This window comes from Coptis chinensis, chromosome 7 (genome assembly GCF_015680905.1).
Source record: "Coptis chinensis isolate HL-2020 chromosome 7, ASM1568090v1, whole genome shotgun sequence".
Lineage (NCBI taxonomy): Eukaryota > Viridiplantae > Streptophyta > Magnoliopsida > Ranunculales > Ranunculaceae > Coptis > Coptis chinensis.
The window spans coordinates 22,758,631-22,775,474 of record NC_141462.1 but is presented as its reverse complement, the minus strand read 5'-3'; the positions used below and the strand labels follow the sequence as shown (position 1 = coordinate 22,775,474).

Sequence of the window (16,844 nt, the reverse complement as noted above, 5' to 3'; positions counted from 1 at the left end):
GTAAGATGAGAGATTGCAAGAAGTGATTGTAATCTTTCTTCCCACTTTATAAAAGGATTAGCTCTTGTGGAAGTAAGCATTTATTGGCGAACCACGGTATATCTTTGTATTGTGGTATACTTTTACCGCTTTACATTATTATATGTTGTTAATAGGTGTTTAGCGAGTTGGGCATGTTAGTTTGGTTGTAGGGAATAGTTTGATTGTTGTCTAGAGTTGTTATTGTTTAAATACAAGTTATCTGTGTAGTGGGGAATCGATTGGTATTGGTATAAACCCCAATAATATTCGCATTTGCATGCATATGTATCTGGAGTAGATTGAAGAGGAAGACATAACTTACTAATTCGTCAATTCTTTTGGTTTTGGATGAATTTGAGGCTATTAGAGGGTTAACTTATAACTAACACTCACTTTTGGTAGGTATATATAGTTGAATGCAAAAACATGGAGAGTTGGAGAGGGGAATTTGGGGAAAAATTGAAATTAGGTTTCTGATTTGGGGAAAATGTTGAGGAGGGAAAACATTAGGCCGAGGGAAAACTTAGGTTCGTACTTTATTGTTCGAGTCCACTATTTGATTTAGCCACGTAAGTGATACAGTCCACCTAAGCATCATTGAATTTTCCCAAACGTGAAAATGGAAAATGGGAGATGGGTGCAAGTCACGTGATTATTTTTTAACAGCTAAATCAAGTTTTGTCCAATCAGATTTAACATATAGTATCTGTTGTAAAAAATAAAAATATATTGTATTTTTAGGCAACAAATATAATATATTATATTTAATGTAAAAAACTGTAAAACAAGTTGTATTTTTAGTTCCTTATGTCTTTTAAAGAATAGACTGGATGGCCTGGCTAGGAGGAAAGCATTTATATGTGGCCCAACAAAGTATGGAATCTGATTAGTCAGTAGTCAGTACTAGTATGAATTCTGATTCAGTCAGTACTGCTGGACTAATGGAAATAGTCAGTACTGGACTAATGGTCAAATTTGTCGAAACCATTAGCCTAGCATAACCAAAAACTCGATATCATTCACATATCGACTGCTGAGATCTCAACACATATAGTCAACAGTGGTCTTTTTTTTCCGGCTTAAAGATAATGGTCAGGTTGACATATTAATGGGAAAACCCATTTTATATAGTTTATAATTAATAGTCATTTTAAAACACTTAATAACAAATTACAATTTTTTTTTCTTTCCGATAATGCACAACAAATCACTTAAAATTAAACAATTATAACTTAACCATATTGTTGATGATCATTTCAGACTTGAAAATTACGCTGAAATAATTCTTTAGAAGGACTCTCAAATAGACAATAAACATTGTAAGGGACATGCCACCAGTCACGTGATGTGTCCGAGACTCACATGTAACGACTCTCTCAGTATAATATGACCCCAGACATACGAGTGCCCATCACATTCACAAACAACTCCAATCACTCGCATACTTAGTAGCTCAATGACTCGTCACTCGACCCCATTTCGTGACGTCATCACTTACTACTATCATCATTACTAATTTTATCCTTAAGTCCTTTTTCCGAATCTAAACGCCTACAACTGCTACTTGTGTGCTTCTTATAGACACATGCCATTTATCTCGACCGCACATCTGTACTCACCAGTACATGTGTCGTATCTGATGCATACTCCTAATGTTTATAAAAACCACCTATAAGAACTACGTGTAGCTTGATTCCAGTCTAGTAAAATAAATTCTAACCTGAATTATTGACTCTCAACTCACCACTATCTCCCACAATATAGACTATCGGGATACGTAGGCATTTTCATCCACATGAAGATCAACCATTAACACCAAACAAAATCATCCTTTTTTTATTATCCTAATTTAAGAGCTAAGTCTTAATTTTGGTATAAATTTAGACATTTACAAATCTCTATTTCAAATTTTAGTTTCACTTAGAGCGCCAGAGCGGTTACAGATAGTCCATCGGAGAGCCTATGCTCCTTTTTCTTTTCGTAATGCAATCTCTTTTGTCTATGTTGTATTGTAGATGTAGACAGTTCTAAACCATTAGGCACTTGGTCAAACTTAATTAGATCATTGAATGATACTCACATGCACTAGATGTACTGCAGATACCTATATAATTATTATTTTATTACAAAATTAATCCTAGACAGTAGACATATTATTTTTAATTCCAAAATTAATCCTAGAAATATATAATTCATTGATGTGCTTAATAAAAAATCAGATTTAGATCTTACATGTTAAAATAATTTGTAATAACAATTTTATTTCTGAATCATGGATCCAATGCTATGAGCCTATAACTATTATCAATAGATATATTTTAATCATGTAATTCTTCTATAAAGCTACGTACAACTACTAACTCAATTTCATTTAATCTTCTATAAAGCTACGTACAACTACTAAGTCAATTTAATGATTGACCTTTTGCCTAAATTATAAATGAATCAGCAACTTAACAAGAATCAGCTAATTTGGCGGTAAATCTGTCATTCCGAAAGATGAGTTGTAAACTCATCATGTTTTTCTTCTCAGACGCAGACCCGTCTCATTCATTTTCCCTCTAAATCCATCTGTCCTTCCCGCGTTCTCATGAACTGTCTTCGAACATCTCTTCTCAACTTTCCCTCCCCTCAAATACCATCCTCAAGTCCTCAACTCTTCCAAACTACAACTTGTAAAAATTAGTCCACCTCAGATGGTTTCCTCCATGACATGGTTTTCCGATATAACCAACCGTGTTGGTATTGGCATCACAAATATCACTCATCACAAGCGTTCTAATTCAAATCATAACAACCACCATCACGAACCCGTACCAATATTTGGGATTCTTGCATTTGAAGCTGCAAGAAGTATGTCGCGACTTGTATCTCTATACAAGTCAGTCTCAGAAGATCAAATCCACAAACTTAGAAATGTTACTATGCGTTCTCAAGGCGTTGCGTACTTAAACTCAATGGACGAAGATTTTCTTCTTAAACTAGCTTGCGCTGAAAGAATAGAAGATCTTGATCGTTCAGCTATTTCCGTTGCGCGGTTTGGAAAGAAATGTTCTGATCATGGTTTAACACAGTTTGAATTTACTTATGCTGATTTGAAACTGGGTTTTATTGATTTAGCTAAACTAGATTTCGCGTCCAAGGAAATTGAGAAAAGTATTGTGAAGATGGAGAAGTTTATATCAGCAACTTCTTCCTTATATGCAGCTTTTGAGTCATTATCAGAAATGGAAGCATTGGAAAGAACAACGAAACGTTGGAAAGATCATAGTGGTCCGATACCGAAACAGAATCCGAAACTTGAGTTTTCTGAACAGAAACTTTTGTTACTGAGAAAAGAAGTTCAACACTTGCAAGAAATTTCGCTATGGAATCAAACTTTTGATAAAATGGTTGGTTTCATGGCTCGTACTGTTTGTATCGTTTATGCTCAGATTTGTGTTGTTTTCGCTCCTCATATATCGGTTTTACCAACAGTGTCGTCACGACACGTTCGGTTTTCGTCCTCACTAATTCATTTCAAGCCTCGAGATGCACAAGATCAAGAACCAGTAAAGAAAGAAATAGTTACCTCGAGATCTGGGCCGATTCCGAAACGGCCACAAACGAAACAGGCTGAGACAGGATTTATACGGTTTCGGAGCAAGGATACGAAACCCTTACCAGGTGAAAATATCGGGTTTCGGATTGGAATAAAAGAGAACCATGAATATGGATTCGGGTGGGTCGAAAAAACGACCCGGTTATTTCAACAAGCACCAAGAACAACAGTGGGTGGTTCAGGGTTAGCATTAAGGTACGCAAATGTGATAATGTTATTAGATAAGCATCTCGAATCGCCGAGTTCACTCACCGATTGCGAACGAGACGATTTGTATGAAATGTTACCGGAATGTCTTAAAGTTTCGGTGAATTTCAAGTTGCGTAAGCTTTATCGGAATCAAGATGAATCGGAATGGTGGGTAGATGGAACATTAGCTCAAGGATGGAAAGATGGATTGAGAGTTATAATGGGATGGTTTATTGCCTATGGCACATGATACCGTAAGATGGATAAATGAGAGAAATTTTGAGAAGTATAACTTCGATGCTAAACCAACAGTGTTGTTGTTACAAACATTGTTTTTTGCTGATAGAGAAAAAACTGAAGCTGCGATTTTAGAGGTTTTAGTTGGGTTGAGCTTTATTTGTAGATACGAATTTCAACGTTCGGATGTTAGCAATTTGTGACAGCAGAAATAATTGGCGACCCTCAGATTAATTAAACAAGTAATCTAGTGATTCCTAGAATCCTAGGTGTTTTTTTTTAATTAAATATTTCGTTTTTAGTATTAGTTTTTTTTTCAATACTCGTATTTTTTAGTACAGTAGTTTTAGCGGGATTTCCGGCCAAGTCATCATACTCATACAATTTGTGACCATTTGATATGTATCGTGAAATTTCTGTAGCTTCATATCAAAAGATCATTAAAAATTTAAAAGGAGATATTATATTTGATATATTGCAGTGAGTTTGAAATAATTTGGTCCAAAAGGAGTAGGGGATACATTGTTCTTAAGATAATTTATAACTTATGTCAATTGGAACCGCGTTACTTCTAGACGTTCATTCTATAAGACTTTAGAAGCACTTTTGACTAACTGTAATTATGCTGGCAATTTTTTCCTCCCGATAATGACATTTAGAAAGGCGAAATGGTTTCATTTTCAACTGCCATAAAACCTGATTGCTTCATTGATATTAACAGATTGATTCATTGATTTTGATCATTTCATAGCAAATTACTGATGCTTATCTAATATTACGATTTACTTCGTTATTTTACCTCTTTATATTGACGACTTAATAATTACATAATATTAGAATCTTTTTGACTTTGGAGCTAACTAGCTAAGCAACATTGCAGATTTGGAGGTGTGAAACTCTGACTTAGAAGTTAGAAGGCCTACGAGTGAAGTAAGCAAAGAAATGGAAGTATTAATCTTTCTGGTAGAAACTAAGCTTATAGACAATTCACTATATGATACTATTAGGGGGCTCATCTCCAACTAAGATTCAAATCTACATTTCAATTTTGCCTACTTGATATTCGAATCTACTCTGTTGCCTTTCCTTGAATTAAGGTACTCACAAGGTGGACAAAGGTCCCATAACGCAGGTTACGCAGCTGATCAACAAACTGGTCTTTTATTTGAATATAACATATCTACACTATATGTTCTTCCAGAATACCCTTCCCAACTAGGCAATTTAAGATCTCTTTATTTACTTAATTTAGAAACACTTCCCTTACTAAATGTAGAATAAATCCCATTTTATTAATATAATTTGGACAAGGTCTTTTTTATATTAATAATTTAGAAAAACCTATCTAATGTCACTTAAATTAAATAATTACCTCCATATCCCACATTGAAATTAAAACAAATCCTATTTTATTATTGATAATTTAAAAGAATCACCCTAATATCACTTAAATAATATAATTATCTCTCATTTTATTTTAAAAAAATAAATAGATGAGTCTCTCCTATATAATTACAATTACCATTTATAATTAGAATCCAAAGAAACTATGCTAACTATCGATCTAGAGGGAGGGTGAGACTTAAGAAAACCGATGCTTAGCAACTGTTTGCATATTTGTAACCTATGAATCTATGATCCATTTGGTGTTCTTGACCTCGGATATCAAACACCTCCTTTGGCAGATGGAGCTGACAGAGTCACCTGACCTGCAACGTGACCATCTAAATAGTCCGTACACTTAATCTGGAAATCCTAAACTGTGCTGGCACCATTTCACCACACATTACTAAATTGTTTATTCCCAGAGTCTCATAGTTTCCATGTACTTATATACTTAGCTGCATTTTCCTTCAATGAACTATACGTTCCGATCCTCTTTAGTCTTTAAGTCCATGTAACAGACTTAGAACTCCACAGACCACCGATACGAGTACAATAGCAATTAAAGTTCGGCTGGGCTACAGGAACTTCAAGTCTTAAATTCGACACAACATTTTCACTCACAAGTTTTTTGCTTTGACTATGGAAGCACTCTTCAATGAGTTCAATCGAAAACAAAATCCTACCTTCACATCCCAATAGTTCTCTGATTATGCAAACATTGACATAAATAAGCTGACAAATGGTCTACCTCCGTTTCTGTTTTATAAACTTCCTTGTTAAGTACATTCTTTGTGTGAGGGAAATACCTGACAGAGCCAATGTCTCTCTGTTAACCGTTCCAATAGTCGAATCCCATAACTGGTTAATGTACCAAAATAAGGTTATAAACCTCGGTGAACTTCAAGTGATGCTGAAGACAGCATAGAATTTATTATGTCAATGGCACATTCGATCTATTTTCTAGTCTTTTCTCGGCAGAGATTTTCTGGTTAGTTAGTAGAGAGGAAGCTTGCTAGTGACTTGGTAGGCCACCTAGCTATGCAATCTGTGACTCAAAATCTTAATCTAAAAACATAATACTCCTAAAAGACCCTTTACTTGCAAAAGAAACAATCTTTCTAGATAAATACCAGAATCACTCGGGAATCTTAGTCACTTGGTTAATTGGGGCCGTAATAATTTGCTAAGATGCCTGGCAAGCTTAGCTACAGTGAGAGGTCTTATAAGAACCTTTTCAGAGTTTTGTCATAGGGATAAGAAAACTTAGATTGTTCCTAACGAATTTCTGTTTGGGCAGGCCTATAATATTGTAATTCGTTACAGAATGCTAGGCAGAGTATATTTATCTAAGATAAGTATTTGTCATATATAGGGAGCCCCTGATCAGTTGGAAACAAATAAGAAATTTAGAATTATTCCTAACGAAAATCTTTTTGGGCAAGCCCCTAAGAATTGTATTTAATAATTACAGAATGCCAAGCAGAGTATATTTATCAAAGAATCAGTTATTTGGAGATTTGGAAATATACCTGGTTAATCCGCAACATTTTTCACCTAAGTAGCAATATTACTGTCTTATCAGTTTTCACTTCGTTATTAGCTGCTAAACTGAGTACTGTTAGATGAATTTAATGTAAGTAGGGGACTGCCTAATTCTTCAACTATTTTCGATAAAAGAAATTGAGAACAAGAGTACCTCAATTATGTTTGGGAAGAACAACAATATGTAATATGAATCCTGCGACGAAATTCATCAAGTATGTAAGAAGAGTATACAGCTGGTTCTAAACGAATGAAATTGTTGGATCAGGAGAGGCTCTTTGGAACGTCATCAGCTTTTCAGATAACTTTGACTTGTCATTTGATGCAGATGCGGATCTATTCTCTGAGGAATGCTTTTCTTTTCACTGTAAATAACCATTTTTTCAAAATAGGTGCTTTCATAAGAAGAAACTTCACTAGAGCTGTCTCAGAAGATCCACCAGCGAAGTCATACATATCAACGAACTCAAGTTCCTTCATCAGACAAGGGGATGCCAGCATTAGACTCCAGTAGTTTGTTTCGTTGAAATAATACTCTTGAAGATAATCAGCTGTATACTGCAAATCCAAAGCAAACATAGAGGTTGAGTATATCATAATCTACGCATATCAACTGATGAAAAGAAGACACATAAAAACAAAGAACAATATGGATACGAAGAACGCACTTGACTGATGCCTTCTGTATTGTAGTCCTTCTTTATAACCAGTTTCTCAAGATAAGAGGAAGTACTCAGCAGTAATAGTATTCCTGGAAGGTCCCATTTGGTGAGATTGGTCTTTAGTTCAACGTAACTGCAATTGTTAGATGGAGGAGAAGGAAGGCTTTCTATCTCGAACTCTGCCACCATCTTGGTACATCCCAGGATTCCCAGAAACAACCATAAAAAACATCTATATCAAAAACTGAATAACAGCTAATAGAGGACTGATAATGTCTTTATGCCATATGCATTCAAAAGCCAGCTGGGCATGTTACAATATTGCTGTATATTATCAAATTGTACATCTGTTCTATGGCTTTTTTAAATTATAGTTCTTCTTTAAGACAAAATTAAACACGTCTCGTTTCAATCAAAAGGTGACTCCACTCTTCTTGCAAGCTTAAATGTGTACGTGTGTGATTACTGCTCTTTCGTAGTTCCTATATTGCAAGACGATAGCGGGATACAAGATGTATAATATATATCTGTCATGACTCATGAAGTCATGATCGAGACTAAATATACTTCAGAATACAGCAAGCAATGCACATATTATAAAGACTTAAAAGCTCGAAATTGAAGTAATTACTACCTGGATGAAATGAGTGGACACGGTTATACATATTGCATGATGAACACCCATCAGAAAGTTTGTCACTATGGTTTGGTACGAAATGTCACTTGTGATACAGTCAGTGGAGACTTCAACGGAAACAAGACGAGATACATTAATCAGACGGTAGTTTGCTATGTCTCCTCGACATTTCAAAGTGTGTAAGTAGGGAGCTTCTACTTCAAGCCTTAATCCATCCATGGCAAAAAACAGACTCAAGTACGTTAGGTTTAAAGACGTGACCCTTAATTTTCTTAGACCATAACATTGTGCTAATTGCAAATACTTCAGCAAAGGACTACCTTCTAAAATGTTCTTCATCGCTCAATTTAACGAAAAACAGGTCCAAGATCTTCAGAGATTCCCATTGGAGTTGTCTGGTTGGTTTGATGGTGAAGGGTCCAAGTTTTAAATAGATGATAGTATTGTTAATGTAAAGACCAGAAGGGAAACTGAAGGGATACAAACCAAAAAGAACACCCTTGTCCCCTGTTTCGACCCCCACCTACGTGGCAAACGTCCATTAGTAGGAGTCTCTATTTTATTCGTTTAATCGACATAGCTAAAACCCAATTTGCAATACCATGGATCAATGTACAGACCCATTAACTCATGTGTCTAAGGCTGAACCTTAGCCACATAGCTTGCTACTAATGTACGTTAATTTATATCCAGATTCGTTTCTTATCAAAGAGATAATTATCAGTTGAGAGTTATATTCAATCATAATTACTTAAGCTACAAGAATACTTGAGCTATAAGAAGTCTCTACTCTACATATATAAATACAAAACTATTTTTCATAAAGAACTACGTTCTGGAGACTTGATCTCACCGATAATTTGGGTACGTAGGCAATCGAAATGTACATTCTCATCATTCACTCAATCACCATCGCCTTTTCACTACTTTTCTATGTTCTTCATCTCTTTCGCCACTACTTAATATTTTGATAATATTTGGTCGAAACATAATTGGTGCCGTCTGCAGTTCTTATTCAAAACCGACGATTACGTTCTACAAAAGTTATGACGAATAATCGACGAGCCTAAGTTCTCGATGTACTTACTGACGATCATCGTGAATGTGAGGTTCAAAGTCACCATGGCGGTATGGGATTACTCCCTCCTATTCCTTTTCAACACCCGATTACATGCGACCCGGCTACCGTTCCAACGATGCGCCAAATTCACTACAACAGATAAGAGTTTTAGCGACGACAAAAAACGTCGGTAAAAGTAATAAAAACGTCGGTAATTATTATTAGCGACGTTTTTATGGTCGTCGCTCGGTCGTCGCAAGAAGTACAGTCGCTAAAGATCAGAAACTACAAAAAAAAAACATCGGTGAATGGACAATATCAACGACATTTTATAATGTCGGTAGTGCCCAAAATAACGTCGGTATATATATATATTAATTTGATTATTTAAAACGTGGCAAAAGCTCTATTCTGGCGACGATTTAAGAAAACGTTGGTAATGAGGAGCACCACCGACGTTCTCTATCGTGGCAAGAACACCTATTTTTCGTTACTAAAATTAGTATAGCGACGTTATATTTCGTTGCTAAAGATAGATTACTACCGACGATTCTGTAAACGTCGGTACTATATAGTACTACCGACGTTCTATTTCGTGGCAAGAACACCAATTTTTCGTTATTTTAATTACTATTGCGACGTTATTTACCGTTGCGAAAGATTAACTTGTAGCGACGTTATATATCTCGTCGTTGTAATCTTATACTACCGACGTTTTGTTTCGGGGCAACAACACCAAATTTTTGGTTGCTAAATCCATATAGCGACAATATTTACCGTCGCTGAAAATGAACCTGTAGCGACGCTTTTTAAATTTGTCGCAAATTATATGCTTATATGTTTTCACACTATAAATTTATTTTTAGCGACGCTTTAACAAAGCGTCGATTTTTTTTTTTTTTAACCCTGTTTTTGTTCAATTACATATTTACATTACTTCATTTCTTTCAATCACAAAACCTAAAAGAATCATAGAAATAACTTCAATTCAACCACATTAAATTTAACCAACAACATTCTCAAAAGTAATTTATAAAGATCGCTCTTTCCATGTTTAAGAGTAATATGATTATTATATATATATATATATATATATATATATATATATATATATATATATATATATATATATATATACAATAGTCTTATAAACAACAAAACATCAAAAAGAAATTGTCCGAACATCCAACATCTATCGCATAGTACTTCATATCCCAAAAGAAGAATGCCCAAACAAACCCATATAAATTGTTTCTTCCAAACCACATGAGAACCTGTAAACAAAATATGACAATATTTAGTTCACATCCATTGAAATATGTCAAACCAAGATATGGTAACATGTATTTAAAGATAATCCAAATAATCCAACACCAGACATGTAATCTAAATAACAAACTATACCCCTCATTGGCTCCTAGAATTCACATACACATAATTAAAATCTAAGAATTAATCCGTTATAATGATATTTATTTAACGTAGAAATATGGAATATGTTAGTATGTACAACGATAAAAAAAATGAGATACTAAATGCTAACACTCATCTAATTAGTGTTTTGCTCTCCATTTTAGTATAATTTAACTCGTAGGCTGCTATAGGCCATCCTCCAGGCCATCTTCTCCCCCCCACCCCCCACCCCCCCCAATAGTTTGTTATAAAAGTTTTAGCACAACTAAGCAACAAGCATATCCACCTCCATTATTGCACCCTCTCCCTTAATTCTTCAAGCCATTACTTATCTTATACTATAGCGCCCCAATTTCTCAGACAATTGAATATTCAAATAAAAGAGCTCGATCCAAATATTCAACAATCTAATAAACCAAGACGTGAGCGGGTTTGACTCATATGAGTCCAAACTAGAACTAAAATATAAAACAACCTCTGCACATCGTGATTAAAAAAAATCGGCAGAGTTTCCTCGTATTTCTAACATTTCATAAATTTAAAACACGTCCTAACCTGAAATTCAAATAATATACTTCCATTTAATATAAAAAATACCTCAGTCATAAACCCGACTACTAAAAGATATATTGATTCGTGGAACCGGCTACTTAATCATCTCGACAAGTGCCAGTTAAATCAAGTAGCTACAGCGCCACGAAACCGATCTTTTACCCAATATCTCTGAACGCTAAATATCGTCATCACTTCTAAATAATGAGTGCAGTATAATAGTGTTTCATAATTCAATAATGAGAAAAAATAGCTAAATTATTACAAAACAAGTTAAAAAGAATCAATTTGAACTAAAGAATGAAGGTTCCTTATCCTAGTGGAAGCTACGGTTATGGTGATGAAGCTTGCATGGTTGATACTTATCAAACAAACTTGTACGTCTCTGTCATTTATTCTCAAATGACCAACGTTAGTCACTTAGTCAATGCATATATATAATAATTAAACAAGGTTAATTACTTGGTGCTTGCATTGTATTAGTCTAGCAACCTATATTCTAGTTCTCTATGTAGAACGGTAGGTACCTGTTCATCCTCTTTCAGCTACTTGACAATTCTTATTACATTTTGTTTATATAAATCTTTGTACAGATAACGATTAACGAAGTTTCAAAATAAACACGTTAGCAACACGCAATATAATCAATATTACCAAAGGATTTAGATCATGTTTAACACGTTCGAAAACATAATTAACCAAAATTTATCAATAATAAAACATGTTAAACACTCGACTTCCTTGTACAAGGGGTAGGGGTTTTCTTCTGGAGCGGCTGAGCCTTGTGGTTGCCTACGTACCCATTTAGGGATCAAGCCAATCGTAGTTCTCCTATTGATAGGGCGTTTCTATACGAATGGATTAAGTCATTTCCGATGAGGAAGGCGGTATAGGTTCCTCACTCATGTTCTAATTATGTAACGCCACTAATTAACCAATTCCCAACCTCGAATCTATTTTCACATGGTATTTCACTTCACTTCTACTCATTCAAGGTTTTTCCCGAATCTCAAGCAAACGAACAAAAATCTCAATACCAATAAGAGAAGATTAATTCATTACTAATCTAAGTAACATATATAGCTATGGGCGAGAAAAATCAAACGATAACTAATTAACTAGATAAGAGAATAGTAAACAGGAAATGGCCTACGGTGGTTTGGCGCATGGCCTATAACTGCTGGAGACGACCTGACGCGTCTAAGCAAATGGCCTGAAACGGCCCGGAGACAATCTGTCCCTCTTAAAACTCATCCACAGTTATATCTTTGAGACAACTAACGTACAATATCTTAAGATAAAAGCTATACAAGGAGGACCATCTCTCCATATACTTGTTTTTTTTTTGAGAAATCCCAGCTGAAATCTAAAACCAAAGGCGTTTTCTACACAACTGGGGTCGGTAAAGTCAACTAATAAGAGAAAGAAGGTATCAGATTACTTAGCTAGTTATTGAGGTGGAAATAGTAAAATGAAGCTGTGTCTGTTTTTTTGTCTGTCGGAACAAAAATAATGTTGTCTTTTTGTAGATGCAAAGATATATATAACAAGTGGGTACCTTTTTTTCATCTTTTGTGAAGGCATCTATGGCAATGGTGTCGCAGTAATAAGGTCACTCCACCACCAAGTGAAAGTGAAAGCACATCAACACCGCCTAATATTGCACAATCCATCCCAAAGAAGTATATCGGACCCAAAACACCCAGTTTTCCAACACACTTTATATGCAGCAATTCTGACCTAGATGGCCTTACCATGAGCCGTACCTCTAGCATTTCCCAGAAGGCTTGCATTGGCCACGTGTGATCCTGCAGCCATACTTGCTGTATGCATCCCGTGACCGTCTTGTAAGGGTGGAATTTGAGCCGAGGGCTCGGAGCTCGGCTTGGGCTTGGCTCGTTTAAGCTCGGCTCGAGCTCGCTCGTTTACTATATGAGCCAAGCTCGAGCTCAAATAAAAGCTCATGTAACAAATGAGCTTGATGAAGCTCGGCTCGTTTAGTTGAAATAGCATATTTATAGTGTAAAATAACCGAAGGCTCGGAGCTCGGCTTGGGTTTGGCTCGTTTAAGCTCGGCTCGAACTCGCTCGTTTACTATATGAGCCGAGCTCGAGCTCAATTTAAAGCTCGTGTAATTAGCGAGCCGAGCTTGAGCATGGTAAAGCTCGGCTTGTTTAGCTCGAATTCCACCCTTACCGTTTTGGTCACAGGGCGACTCATTTTCTTCTAATGGTTTCTTTGTAGTGCTTCCACTACTTTAGAGAAAAAGAAAGATATAAACTCATACTATTATAAACTCATACTATCTGTTTCAAGCTCTCTTGTGAATGAAAAACACACTTTTAGTCTTCCGTAGGTTCGTGAAGTCAATCTTTCCAGAGTGAGGGTACTCAAGCAAGGGTCACTAACCGCTGGCCACTAATTCATGATGAAAAACGCTCAAGCTATAAATAAACCCTTCGATTACCTGCTTTTAGAGAAAATTCTTCCCCTTTCCGGAACTAACAACACTGGTACAATGGAGTGAAGGTACCCTTCTTTAAGGGTACCGAACGGGTATGAATTAGTCAATCTATTCTAGCTTAATGAGAGAAGCGTGATTTCAAGTAGACCTCCCATAGCCCCAAAAAGGCTAAGGGAGGTCTACATTGAGAGGAAGTGGCGAAAGAGACAATTCTTCCCCTTTCGGAACTAACTACTATGGTATTAATGGGTGAGGTACCCTTCCAAAAGGGTACCGAGCGGGATGATTGACACATCTATTGTCGCTAATGAGTGAACGGACTCCTACAAGGATTACCCCATAGCCAAAAAGTGGTACAGAGAGGTCTACATTGAGAGGCAGTTACGAAATAAACAATGAGTGTTTACTTCCAAAAGTATGCTATAGTGCTTTTTAAGCTTCTTTTCTGATTTTGAAATTCGGTTTTACTAAGATAAAAGGGGAATAAAAAAAAAAGAAGATTTTCTCTTATTTTAGAAATAAAGAGGATTAGGGAAATATGTTGACCCTAATAGGTACATTCCTCCCCGGAAATATGAACCTCAAAGCCGGTACTTTCTATAAAACCTATATAATCAATAAATCATTCCTTGTTTTAGAAAGTGGGAGATTTCTCCAGGGTATGGCAACGGGAGGATGTTGAATCTTTAGTCTTATATCGATTCTCAAAAAAGCCTAAAGATAACAAACTAACTGCTGCTTACTGCTTAAATGAAAACAATAACTCAATAGTAAAATGAACATGACCCAAAACTCCCTATCTACGATTTTTAAATGCTAGATCTTATTCAACTAATAGTACTTGTATTTATAATAAGTTCGGATTGACGTGTTAGTGCTCTATATCCGCGCTTTGTCTCCTATTGTTACGAGAAATCCCTTCCTTCCTGATTAAATCAACCCGAAGAAAAAATAGGAAAAAGCCAAGCTCCTAACTTCTATAGCAAAGCTTGGTTTTGCTCTTAAGTACTCCTAAGCCCAGCCCTCTTCTTTCCGTTCATATGAAAAAACCGCTATGCTTATCTCGTTAGCCACCCGAACCCATCCGCACCTTTGGCGGGAGGAGTTATAAAGGTGAAAAGAGAACAAGACAACACCACATTATATATCGCTGCCTAAGCGGCGAGACTTTATCCATTGGACTTTTCATTTCAAGCTCGACTTGTAGTGAGACTCCACTTTAGATCCCCGCGAGCTTAGTTTATGAATCAAATCCTGCCCTTTTTCTTAGGTAAGTAAGCGGTCGACAAGATCGTGGGGTGGGCTTTGAGCTACGAGCAAGGAGATCTGACTTGAGCTTTTCCCCGTTGGAATCTCTTGTGTATTTCTAAATACTAGTGTGTGTGCAAAGTAGAGGAGATGAACAAATGGTATTCTCGCCACTTTAGTGCATAGTAGATAGTCCCACATTGGTTATCCACCACATCGGGTAGGGTTGGTTCAGCCGGGCTTGGGCTTTACTTGTTGTGGGTAGTGGTTTGACCAATGGACTAAACTTGTTTTGCCTTTTTCTTGAGCAGCAAGTTTTAGTGTTCTAGTAGGAGTTGGTCTCTCTTTCTCCTAACCTCTATAAATAGGACTGTGAGTCCATAGAGAAAATAGACTTGATCAGAAACTCAACTCGAGAAACGTAAACTCAAACCAGGTCCTTTTCTTCTTTCTTCTTCCCGCCCTTGAGAGAGTTATATTGCTGTTCTAGAGGGTAGTCCGTTTCTAGTGCAAAGTCAGGCTGCTGTTAACCATTGAATCCTGTGAGGAAGACGCCATTGTTGCCTTTCTGCACCATTGGAAGGGGCGAAATCTTTCCTTAAGGACCCTTAATCCGCCCTTGGTTATTCGATTCTGGCTGTCCTTGTTTCTTCATTGCTACTATTCCTTCTGTTTCTACTTTAGTTGCTGTGTTCATACAACTATTCTCTCAATCTTAAGGAAAGAGTTTTGTAGTAGAACAAAGGAGAGTGCTTTAATCTGCAATCAAAAGATAAGTCTTTTACTTTGAATTATTTTTGTGTTATTGTGTTATGACTTTAGAAATTTTCTAATAATTTCGCTTTTTGTTAGGGAAACCAATTAAAGATTCAATATTTATTGATCTTTTTTGTGGTTTATCAAACCCTATATGGTTGTAGACCTTTCTCCTACGTTTGTGGGAGTCAAATATGAGATTTCTATCAAGAAAAACGTCAAAGTTCGTCTTTTTGACTGCTGCGTCACTCGTTACGGAAACTGCTATAACTTTCAGCTCAGAACTCGGTTTTGCAATCCGCTTTTTGGGTTGAAAAGCTGATTCAAAGAGCTTTCCAGTGGTATAAGGCTTGATACCCAATTATGCATGAGCTGGTTCAGAATTACAGTTCTTTTGAACTGTTTTTTCTAGGAAGAAAATATGGTAATCCGATTTTTCAATCGGTTAGGTATCGTATTCTTTCACTCTTTGCAATTCTTTTGGTTTGATTATATGGTGATATTCTTGCCTTGAGTTGCATGCTAGTTTTTCTTAGGAGGGAAATCCCTAAGCTTAAACTTCTTTAATAACCTAGTCAACAAATTATCGTGTTTTATCGAGGAATTAATTGGTTTGACTAGAAGTAGTTTGATATTAATTTTCTTTGTACATATGTAGATGTATGTAGATGGTCTAAGAGAGACCTTAAGATAGTTAATATCAACCACACTCAAATCTTGGATAGTAATTATAATGTATTCAATGCATAATTGCTTATCTTTATTGAGTGAACGTGTTGTTAGACGATGGTTATAATTGTACTATTGTGAAAATACATGTTAGATGAAGTAACTTGTAGCTTATATCCAATATAGCATATGTTAAAGTTGTGTAGCATGCTAGTTTTGGATATTAATCATCGTGGATTTACTTTAAACTTGATAATAGTTTATTGGTGAATTTTTCTAGTTGAAGACATTAATGGATTGAGTCATTAGATGTTGTGGTAGTACTTGAGGTCTTATTGATAGGGTATTCTATCTTACTTGAGCTCATATAAAAAGAGGAGGTGGAGTCCTCAGTTGTTTTGCATATT

At 35.9% G+C, this 16,844-nt stretch overlaps 1 protein-coding gene and 1 pseudogene across 2 annotated transcripts; one reads left to right on the top strand and one right to left on the bottom strand.

The window, feature by feature from the left end:
* Positions 1–2,382: 2,382 nt before the first annotated feature.
* On the top strand, positions 2,383–4,521 carry LOC147486656 (protein PSK SIMULATOR 3-like; annotated as a pseudogene). The gene has a single exon (XR_015201275.1). The product of XR_015201275.1 is annotated as a protein PSK SIMULATOR 3-like (transcript).
* Positions 4,522–7,312: 2,791 nt separating this feature from the next.
* On the bottom strand, positions 7,313–8,759 carry LOC147486655 (F-box protein At3g62230-like). Its single transcript, XM_086573805.1, has 3 exons — positions 8,273–8,759; positions 7,645–7,827; positions 7,313–7,534 (listed from the first exon to the last, which is right to left on the bottom strand). Exons 1-3 carry the CDS (start codon positions 8,612–8,614, stop codon positions 7,313–7,315), a joined length of 747 nt encoding a protein of 248 aa, XP_086429931.1. The 5' UTR covers positions 8,615–8,759.
* Between the last annotated feature and the right edge of the window lie 8,085 nt (positions 8,760–16,844).

Coding starts and splice junctions, on each gene's coding strand:
- LOC147486655 (XM_086573805.1), bottom strand. CDS start 8,614: ATGAAGAACATTTTAGAAGGTAGTCCTTTGCTGAAGTATTTGCAATTA. Junction 7,828..8,272: donor TGTCCACTCATTTCATCCAG/GTAGTAATTACT, acceptor GGATGTACCAAG/ATGGTGGCAGAGTTCGAGAT. Junction 7,535..7,644: donor ATACAGAAGGCATCAGTCAA/GTGCGTTCTTCG, acceptor TTGGATTTGCAG/TATACAGCTGATTATCTTCA.